General features: G+C 49.4%; 1 protein-coding gene across 7 annotated transcripts in view; it reads left to right on the top strand.

Annotated features, from left to right (window-relative positions):
• WASHC1 (WASH complex subunit 1) overlaps nt 1-10,646 on the top strand; it is a 57,526-nt gene extending 46,880 nt beyond the window's left edge. For all 7 annotated transcript variants that reach the window (XM_063153922.1, XM_063153924.1, XM_063153925.1 and 4 more), the window contains 8 exons: nt 458-604; nt 4,971-5,107; nt 6,008-6,143; nt 7,155-7,359; nt 7,797-7,961; nt 8,157-8,315; nt 8,877-8,945; nt 9,480-10,646. In XM_063153922.1, coding sequence (XP_063009992.1) covers nt 458-604; nt 4,971-5,107; nt 6,008-6,143; nt 7,155-7,359; nt 7,797-7,961; nt 8,157-8,315; nt 8,877-8,945; nt 9,480-9,631 — 1,170 coding nt within the window. In that variant the 3' untranslated portion in view covers nt 9,632-10,646. The remainder of the gene's footprint in view (nt 1-457; nt 605-4,970; nt 5,108-6,007; nt 6,144-7,154; nt 7,360-7,796; nt 7,962-8,156; nt 8,316-8,876; nt 8,946-9,479) is intronic.
• The last annotated feature ends 12 nt before the right edge of the window (nt 10,647-10,658 follow it).

Consider the following 10,658-nt stretch of genomic DNA (forward strand, 5'->3'; position numbering starts at 1 on the left):
AGCTGCTTCCTGAGAAAGAGAAAAGAATGTGCTGAGCTAGGCCTAACTAACTCCTTCAGCTCAGGGTCATAGACACTTCTTTGAATGAAAGCTGCTGTCAGAGAAACTCCCTTTAGTGCACCTTAATCCCATTGAGCCATGTAAAACTGGTGAAAATCCTTCTTTCCCCATTCTTGCTCCATTTTATACAGTATTTCCAATTCCTTTCCTGCCAGTGGAAGCCTTTTTGCCAGTGGTCTCCTAGTCCTTTTATAGAGAGAGAAAAGCTCTGGAATTCCAGTTTCAGAAGTGGCAGTCCATACATATTTGGGTCTGTTGACATAGCCCTTAGGAGCCTGTTGACTCCAAGGCTGTCCATTGGCAGCTCAGTTTGCATGTTTGCTCCTCTCCATGTGTTTCTGCCTTGTAGGATTGCCTACTTGTTGGGGTTTTTTAGTCCCTCCTTGTTTCTCCATAGGTGTTTTCCAGTGCCAAGTATCCAGCCCCTGAACGGCTGCAGGAGTACAGTTCAATTTTTGCTGGTGCAGAAGACCCAGCTAAACAGAAATGGCCAAGACACAAGATTCAGAGCAAACACCAAATGCTGGATGAAACAGCTGTGCAGGTAAGGAGGAGAACAGACCTTGGGAAGGACAAGCAAAGAGAACCTGGAGGCTGTTAATCTCTTTGATAAAGTGGGCCAGGGCTTTGGGACATAGGCTAGGAGTAGAACATATTTTCATTTGGCCTGTCAGGGTGTGAGGTTAGACTGGGAAGCTTCTGGAGGTGCCAGTTGGAGAGGGCCATGTCAGTACAAGAGTTTGTCTGGGTGCTGTGCACTGCCAAGTGTCTGGAGCAGTTCCATTTCCTGAAATGCTGCTGTTTCCTGCAGTGGTGTTGGTGGGTGCTGCTGCCTGGGCTCAAGGCTTTGGCTGTGCATAGTGAGCAGCTGGGATCAAGCTCAGAGTTGTTTCAGAAATAGTTTCTGAAGGCTGTGATATAACTTCTGGTGAGAGGGGGAAGGTAAGGAGGCTTGTGAGTGTGTCAGGAGAAAAAGGAGACATTCATTAGAGCATTTTTCTGCCCCAGGAAGTCGTTGCATTTGAGCATTGTCCCTCAGTTGGAAGGACAGGAGGAAGAGCTGCTGTGCCTAAAGTTTAAAAGTTGCTGTGTATGTGCTGTGTCAGGAGTAGCAGATGTGCTGTTCCTAGCAGGTTAAGGATCAGTTTGACAACTTCCCTGCTCTCCACCCCTAAAGAGACTTCCTTCCTCATCCTTGTGTGACTTGGCCAAAAATAAAGCTGCCACTGAATAATTTATCATGCTAAACTTCCCAGAGTGTTAATGGAGTTGAGACTTCACACAGAGAGGTAGTTATGAATATTTCAGCCAGGCCAAGGAAGCAGCATTGCTGGCCAAATGGAGAGCTGGCAGACTTGAGCAGGGTTCCTGCTTCCTTCCAGTCCTGGCAGTGGCACAGGCAGAGCTGCATGGGACAGGCTGGTGTCTGCCAGGGCCAGTGAGTCTGTCTGGCTGGTGGCCCCATCCCTCTGGAGTGGGGGGGAGCAGAGGCAGGCAGGGAGCAGCCAGGGAGATGGGCTCCCACCCTGAAGGGCTGGTGCTGAAGTACAGCCCCTTGCATAGGGAAGGGATTGAGAAGAACATCAGCTGTTAAAATGCTGTATCCCACAAATGGCATGGTGCACATGCCATTCCTCACAGCCATGTGCCTGGGATGCCATCTCTTCCAGTCCCAGTCAGTCTGTACCACTGCCATGTTCTGCCCTTGTGACTAAAGCTGCCATCACCACAGGGGCTTTTTTTCAGGCCCTGGGGGATGTTTATTGCCCCCTCCTGTGACCCATATTTTGGTCCTCTTTTGGGACTGTTGGTCTTTCTCTGGCTTTGCTGAGTCTGCCTCATGCAGCAGTGCTCACTCTTGCCAAGCTCACACACACGAGCTCCTCTGTGGGGTGGGGATGCTGCTGTCAGTGGTGAAGGATGGAGGGGCTGATGTGCTGAGTGGGGCTCAGCATGGCCAAGCTCTGACCACATTCCAGGGGGACAGGCCCTTCTCAGCCATAGCTGAGCACAGAGCCTTGCAGTAATGAAATGTGACAGGGAGAAGTCTAATGTTTGCATTTAGGCTTTCCTCAATTATTCAGGGCTTTCAGCAAGGGCTCACTGCCTGTTTTCAGTTCTGATGAAAGAGAAGCCTCTTTGCTGTGAGCACAGTGGCCTTTGCTAAACTCCACGTGCACACAGCACCTCATCAGGAAAGCAAACTCTGCTGATGTCAGTCTGAGGGGAAGTGGTGGCAGCCTGTGCTCAGCCTTTAGGGGTTTTGCTGTGGTGGGTAAGCAACTGAGTTGGAAATGTGTGTGGGTCTGCAGTTGATTTTAAATGCTTCCTCCTTGGATTTTCTTCTTGCCCCCTCAATCCCAAGCAAGTGAAATCTCATTTGTTTAGAGGATGCTGTTTAGGTAAGGTAAGCACTGATGGGTAAGAGTGCCAGAAACACAGTGCTGGTGGTAAGCCTGGAAATCCCTCTGCTTTGCACACTGCAGGGGTAGCAGCAAGGCAGGGCTCAGCAGGGAGCTGGCTGCAGCCCTGTGGGGCTTCCCTTTGTGGTGGGAGCTGTGTCTGGGTGCTGCACATGGGAAGGAGTCGAGGCAAAAGTTACCACCCACTGCTGGAGTAACCTTGCTAGACTTCAAAAGTGTGAGTAATTTGGCAGGTCCTTGTGAATTCTGCCTCTCCCAGAGCCCACCGTAGGCATGTGGAGGTTAAACCAGGCTTTTGTCACTTGCTCATCTTGAAATACTTTCCCAGCTGGCCTCAGCACTCCATTGGTGTGGGGGGAGTGGGATTTCTGGTACATGCACCAATTCCATTTGTAATGGTTTGTATTTAATTAAATGAAGAACCAGAATGACTTTAAATATTTTTAACTGTAGGTTCTTTAGAAGAAAAATGCCTGAAAATGTCCTTGGGGGTGGGATCCTGCCAGGTGCCAGACCCCAGGTTGTGGTGTTTGAACTGTCAAGCAACCCCCATGACTTTAGTATGTCAAGGTTGCCAAACTTTGGCTTAAGAACTTAATGTTCCTATAAGAAAACTAATTTTTAAATGGCACCTTAACTTGTGGAATTCACAGTTGCAGGATATTTTGGCAGTGTGTGGAAGTTCCAAATTTCAGAGCGTATCTAGGTACTTGAGTAAGACCAGCACTTTGATGGCATTTAAATTAAAAGGATTATATTTCACATTTCAGAATACTCATGCTTAGTGCTTTTATAAATTCCTTAGATGAGGTTTGTAAGTAAATGGTTATTTTCTCACTACACCCTTAAAGTGATGCACAGTCTTCCAGTGCTAACTGAAGTATACAAAAGAGAGAATTAAAAAAGATATATAAATGACTTGAGGGCTAAGTGTGTCTGAACAGTTCTGGCAAAAAGAGTCAGTACTCCCTCATGCTTAAAAAATTAAACATTGGGAAATGAATATTAATGATCAAAAGAACTTTCATTTTTGAGTCTCTGCTTCTACAATCTCTAAATAAGAATTTATATTTTTTTGCCTATTTGCTTCCATTAAAAAATAGAAGGTGTTAACTTCAATGTATTTTTTACAAGTTGGAACCTGAATTAAATCAAAACCTTACAGGTTCTTTCTTATAGCATTTTATAGTCTCAGAGCATCATATAAACTCTTAGTGGATTAACTGAACTGTGACTAAGCCATTTCCTTGGATTTCTGGCTACCAGATTCAAGACTGAAATTTCAATCAGCAGGAACTGCTTGTGTCCCTTAGATGTGGTCTTAAAACTTAAAACCAGTGGTGTCCATTTCTCCCACACAAGTACAAGGAGGGGAGAGGGACTCAGAGAGAGAATGGGGTGGTGCAGGGATGCTGGAAGCAGTGAGGCAGTAGGAATCTGTGGACAGTATTTGGAGTGGTGGCAGAAGAAAACCACAGGTGTGGCGAGTTACTTAACCTGGCAGAGTGCTCTGGTTTCTCCTGGTATGAACACTGACTACCTTGTAGCTGCTGCTTGCCTTTCTTGTGAAGAAAGAACTGTGAAGGGGCTGAGGAGGGGTCTGCAGAGGGGTCTGAGGTGGAGGTTTGTTCATCCCAAAATGTCTCTGTTCAGGAACTGATGCCTTTGCTCCTTCTGGAGCAGAGTGCTGTGGGCACTGAGCTTCATCCCCAGAGCATGTGGCAGTGGGCACTGTCACGCCAGCTGAAGCGCTGCTCTGATGTGGCATGGCAACCCCTGTGCTCTATAAAAGTCAGGCAGCTCAGATGTAATAAGTCCTTTTCGAAAGGGAGCTCTATATATTATGCATGAAGTTTTAGAACTGAGAGAGGGAAGATTTCAGTTCATTAGAGTTGAAAACTCCTGCAAATCCCTCAGGCTTTGCAAAACCATCTGGCACACGTTCCAGCCTGTGCACTCCTTTCTGCCTGATCTCTTGCCTAGTGCAGGCACTCTGTTCTTTCCTAACCTCTTTTTCCTTTGCCTTCCTGCCTACCCCACCTGTGCAATCACAGCTCTTAAAACAGCAAGTGAAGGCAACAGAGAGGAGGTAATAGAGAGGTGTGGGGAACTCTACCTGCGTGAAAATGTGTGGCAATTGGAGACACTGTAACAAAAGCCTTTTAGGCTGTGGTGCTTGATCCCTGCCTCTGACTACAGAGCCAGGGAGGTGGTTTTACTCTGGTGGATACTTGCCAGAGTGTGTTCAGCATGACCCATCCACAGCACCAAAAGCACTTGCTGCCAGTCTGAGCTGCCAGCACTTGTCATGATTGAGTGGTTGCAATGTTGTCCATGTACTTCCTAGCTCAAAGGGAGATAGAGAGGGAGCAGCAGGGTTCCCAGACCATGAAGTGCATCCAGCAGTGTGGGGTGTGGTGGCTGGGGAGAGCTGCCTCAGCAGCCATGGTTCTAGTGTCTTACCACCTTTTATCTGTCTTCTTGCAGGAAAAGCTCAAGTATTTTCCTGTGTGCGTGAGCACCAAAATTCACCAGGAGGATGATGCAGAAGAAGGCCTGGGCAGCCTTCCCAGGAACATCAGCTCCCTCAGCTCCCTGCTACTCTTCAATACCACCGAGAACCTGTGAGAGCTGGAGCAGTGCTGTGCTGCTCACCTGCCCCTGCTTGTCCTCAGAGGAGCTTTCCCTTCCTCAGGCATTGCAGTGACTGCTCGCTTTCCTGGGGCTGTTACCTATCAGGCTCTTGATAGGACAGGGTTTGCTACCTCTCTGCTGGCTTCCAGCTGGGAACCTTCCCTGCTCTTTTGCCTTGGGTGGAAGCAGTCAGTTTGTCCATACCTGATCCTCTACTCATCTGATTCAACCCAACTTTGCACTTTCTTTTGCTTAGTTCATCCTGTTGTACATCTAATTTCTTTCCAGCCTTGAGATATGCCTGCCCTTCTCTGCCCTGTGTGCCAGCTTAGGCACTGCTGCTTCTCCTGACAACTCCTCACAGCATTACTTTATTGCTTTTGCTGCTTTAATGTCTCCACCACCTCCCTCGCTGCAGTTCCCTTTTCCAGTCACATCATGGTTCTTCTTTCTGCTCTTATTGAAGAACTACTTTAAGCTCTTCTTGAGCTTTCAGCTGCTGGACCTTGTCTTTCTTCTCCTGAGCTATGGATCTTTTCTCCTTTTTGTCTGTCCTTCTGGGCCCTGAGTGAAAAATCACTGGTGTCCTGCTGCAGGCTGTAGGATGGTTTCAGGCCAGGTGGTGAAAAGGGGAGAGCTTGGTCCTGGTGGCACTACAGTGGGGCTTTGCTGTAGAATTAGTCTGGAGGCTGCACTGGCAGGGTGGGGAGCTGCTTGCCTCCTGGTTGTGGAGGGAAAAGGCAGGAAAATGGAGCTAAAAGAAGGAAGCTGGGAGGCCCAACATGTTCCATCTTAATGAGTGAAGTCAAGTCTCTGCCTCCAAGGCCCTCTTGTGTACACTGTTTCTTCTGGCCTTGGCTCTCACTAAAATACTTGTTTTCTGCCCTTAGGTACAAGAAGTATGTGTTCCTGGATCCCCTGGCTGGAGCAGTGACCAAGACCCATGTGGCTTTAGAAACAGAGACAGAAGAGAAGCTCTTTGATGCACCTCTCTCCATCACCAAAAGGGGACAGCTAGACCGACAGGTGAGAGGCAGCTGCTTACATTCCAGAGGGTTGTGCTCAGCTCTCTGAAAAGAAAGGACTTTGATAGGGTGGTGAGCAGGTAGGACAAAAGCCCCTTACAGGGCTGCAGAGTATTCATTTATCAGAAGGACCTTGCCTGGTTTTGTGCTTGAGGTCCTGGTGTGAGCTTGATGAGTGAGACAAAAGCCTTACACTTGGCAGGCATTTCTCTCTGCTCAAGCCTTTGCTGAGTGGTGAAAGGAGAGTAATGGGATGGGATGTCAGCTCCCTTGTGCCACCTCCTGAGCCTCAAGAGTCTGAGGGTGATGTGCCACTGCTAGAAGGTCCCTGGGGTGAAGTGGGGCCCTCATCATTCCTGCTGGGAAGGGGTGCCCACTGGTGCAAACAGAAGGGCCAGCCAGACTGAGCAAAGGGCTGTGCTTGCTGTACACATGGGGCAGGCAGTGCACCAAACCAGCTGCCCCAACATGTGACTGGTACCTGACACTTTATAAAGGCCATAGATGGGGTGTACCATCTTTGCTGGGACTGGGAAAAGGAGCCTGGCAATCATTTGCTCATCATGTTGGAGTGGAGGATATAATGTATATAATGATATAATGTATATAGTGAACTCTCATTCACTACTGTGTTGCCTGTGTGTTAAACACAAAAGCAAACCCCTGTAACTACTGGCTTGTGCATTTTAATCTTTGGAATGGTTCAGACACCATCCTCTTCTGGAGGAGAAGGGACTGGTTTATTTAGGCTGCAGCAGTTAGTGTGTGAACCCTTCAGAGTTCACTTGTTACTGTGAAACTAAGAAGGGTTCTGCACTTCTTCCTCCTGCAGTCTGCCTTCCCCAAGCCTGGCCTGCAGGAGGTAACCTCTAAGCACAGAGGTGTAGGGGTAGCTGATGTACCAAGGAACACCAGCCCAGCTCTGGCTGGTGCCCAGATTGTTCCCTGCAGTGCCCCTGTTTGCAGCAAGCACATAGTCACTGCCTTACCTTGTTGCTCTGGGTTTCTTTAGGTCGCTGAAAATTACTTCTATGTGCCAGATCTGGGCCAGGTCCCTGAGATTGATGTGCCCTCCTACCTGCCAGACCTGCCTGGCATTGCTGCAGACCTCATGTACAGCGCTGACCTGGGCCCTGGCATTGCACCCTCTGCCCCCAGCAGTGCAATTCCAGAGCTGCCCACTTTCAACACCGAGTCTGTGGAGCCTTTGCAACCAGGTATTTTCAATCTGATCCCAGGACCCCGTGAAGGAGGAAGGCAGGGATTGCTAGAAAGTGGAGATGAGGCAGAAAATCCCTTGGTAGAAATTTTAAAATGGATGATGGATGTTGCACTTCTGGTTTAGGCCTGAGGGAAAGCTGCAGCCTGCTCAAGTTCTGGCCTGACTGCAGCCCCTTTACCTCCCTCTCCCTCTCTCTGCATAGCTGGGGAGGAGAGAGCACAGTGTGTGTGTCAGCCTGGTGGGATGCAGCTGGGGAGGGAGAGTAGGGGAATCTCAGACTCTTGCCTTGGCCCTGCCTGCTGTTAAGAGATAGTGCGCAGGGCAGGAGTGCTCTGCTGCAGGTGCTGAGGACTCTGATCTGTTGTTGCTGAGGTGTGTGAAGCTCTGAGCTGAGACTGGGACTCTTCAGATACAATTTCTTTAATATTTCAGATCTCCAAGACGCTAAGCTCTTGCCACCTCCTCCCCCTCCACCTCCCCCTCCGCCTCCTGTTGTGCCAACTCCGGTGCCTCCTCCACCGCCCCTGCCCCAGCCCACAGCACCCTTGGAAGCAGCTCGGGCAGGGAGTGAGGAGAGCAGCAGCACAGTGCCTGCAGGTAAGGGCTGGGCTCCTCCACAGCTGCACAGCCTCCTTCCCTTCACCTGTGTCCTTGGGGGCCTTCCAGCAGGGGAGGATGTGCAGTGGGATGAGGTGCTGTCAAGGTGCTGGAGTAGCCCTTGCCATGGGAATTTGGCTGGGCCTGTAGCTGATGCACTGACCCTGATGCTGTCTGTCCTTCCTGTCCCTGCAGCTTCAGTCCAAGGAGCCCCAAAGGAGGTGGTGAACCCCTCCACTGGCCGTGCCAGTCTCTTGGAGTCCATCCGCCAGGCCGGGGGCATTGGGAAGGCCAACCTTCGCAGCGTCAAGGAGAGGAAGCTGGAGAAAAAGAAGCAGAAGGAACAAGAACAAGGTGCTGAGACTCTTTGGCAGAACTTCTTCTCATTCTCCAGGCGGGGAAGTGTTGGGTCTGGGAGTAGGCAGGCAAGGCAGGAGCACAGTGAACTCACAGAGCAGAAAGGAGTTGTCTCCTCACAGGCTGATGGAGGTCTCAGGTGTTCACCACTCAGCCAGAGCTCTGTGAAGTTGCTAAACCCCACTGGCCCAAAGGGCATCTGTCCCAGGGCTTGTGGGGAAGTTTCACGTGTGATGCACAGGACCAGGCACACAAATGAAACCCTGGGGGACAGGGCTGAACCAGTTTAAGCACCTTGGCTGAGGTGAATTCCACTCAATGGAATTCATTCCTCAATGAATTCCACTATTGGTTTTCCCCAGTAGATGCCATTAACCCTGCTAGCAGTGCCTAGTGTTTTCCTGAACTGAAAATGGACTGTAGTTTTGGGGTGTCATACAAAATTAGAAGTTTGGAGTTTTTTCTTTAATCTGAAGGCAGTATTGCAGGGAAATGCTTTTGCCATAGTGCTTAGCTCAGACTAATCTTTCTTCACTGACTCGTTCTTCTCTGTTTCAGTGAGAGCTACAGGACAAGGTGGAGATTTGATGTCAGACCTGTTCAACAAGCTGGTGCTGAGGCGCAAAGGTACTGTCCTGCAATGGGGGCTCCTTCCCCCAGGAAACAGGGAGAGCACTCCCTGGTACCCAGGCTGTGTCAGCCACAGCCTTGGAAACAGGAACAGAGATTTTCCTGGGCAGGGTACCACAGTACAGCTGGGAGTGTCTTTACAGAGAATGAGCAGAGGAATCTCCACCTCAGTTCCAAGCTGGAGGCACTGGAGGGATTTGTATGTTTCAGAGGATGGACCCTAAAAGCCTGTGCAGAAGGGACAGCAGTGTCTTTTCTAATCCAGTGCTTGGGCAGCTGGGCCCATTGCCCATATGGGGACTTGAGATGCTGTGGGAGGTTTCTGGGGCATTTAGATTGAAGGTCACACCTCAGCATTGGGCAGTCAACAGCAGGGACTTGCTCAGGGGAGCTGTAATTAAACCTTGGCATTAAACATGTTGGCTGTTCTGGTTACCTGGGTGGTGAGAGCATGGCTTTCCCCCTCCCCTTTGCTGAATCTCTTTGGTCTCTAGTCCCCAGGTGTCACTCACTGATTTCTTTCCCTCCCAGGTATTTCAGGGAAAGGCCCAGGAGCCTCTGGGAACGTGGATGCTCCTGGCAGTCCTGCCGGTGCCTTTGCTCGCATGTCGGACTCAATACCACCCCTGCCACCCCCACAGCAGCCCGTGGGTGAGGAGGATGAGGATGACTGGGAGTCATAGATGGGATCCATTGAGTATAAATGTGGAACTATTGCTGCCTGAAAAATTTCCATGAAGTTGAAGGAAGCAGGTCCTTACTGCCTTCACTTTGGTAAAAGTGGGAAGTGTCATTAATTAAGAGTGTGTAAAAGGAAAGCCCAGCTGTCCAGCCTCACAGCCCAGCACTACAGGCTGGAGGGCACCAGCTGCTAGAACCAGGTGCTCCCCTCCCTGAAGGCAGAGCTTGTGCAGACCACAGGGTCTGGACCTGCTCAAGGGGCAGGTGACTCACAATGGAAGTTTCTCAGAGGCAGCTGTTTCCTTCCCTGTGGGGCTAATTAACATACAGGGAGTGGGTAACAGCTCTGTGCCATAAGTACTTTCTTCCTTGTGAAGAGCCTGGAGAGGTGGCATCCAGCTGCTGAAACTGGAAAAGAAGCAAACAGGGCTCTTGGGATGAAGCTTGCTCAGGATGACAGAGGTAGCTGGGAACAGCTGAGGGATTATGTGGCTGTCCCTGGTGTTTCTGCTGCCCTCCAGCACTGACCCATAACCCTGAAAAGACCCCCAGGAAAGTTAAATTCAAGAAGTTACTTTGAATTCAGAAGCTTAGGGGTTAAAAAGAGCAAAGCAATCCTGTGCTTAAACATGATCAAAGAAAGGAGAAGTTCTGTATGGTGACCATATCTTTATTCCCCTTCTAAGAATGAACTGCTTCAATCTATTGGCTGCTTGAAGCAAGGCAGAAAATGGGTGAGAAAAAACCTTACCCACAGCTGCTCCATTACCACTCTGTGTTATTCCAATATGACATAAATTAGTGGCCTGCTAGTTTACAATTCCTGTGAAAAGCTCAGTGATGGCATTGGTCAGTCAGGCCTCCTACACTTGGTGGTTGATGGGATAAAACCCTATGTGTTCAGTCAAAATAATTACTCCCCATACTTAAGTGTACTTAAATAATACTCGCCATACTTGAGTGTTTTTATTGAAAATATTTAATCAATTTAAATAAAACCTTAACAGCTGTAAACAAGTAGGTGCCTGC

Source organism: Melospiza melodia, chromosome 4, assembly GCF_035770615.1.
Source record: "Melospiza melodia melodia isolate bMelMel2 chromosome 4, bMelMel2.pri, whole genome shotgun sequence".
NCBI classification, from domain to species: Eukaryota; Metazoa; Chordata; class Aves; order Passeriformes; family Passerellidae; genus Melospiza; species Melospiza melodia.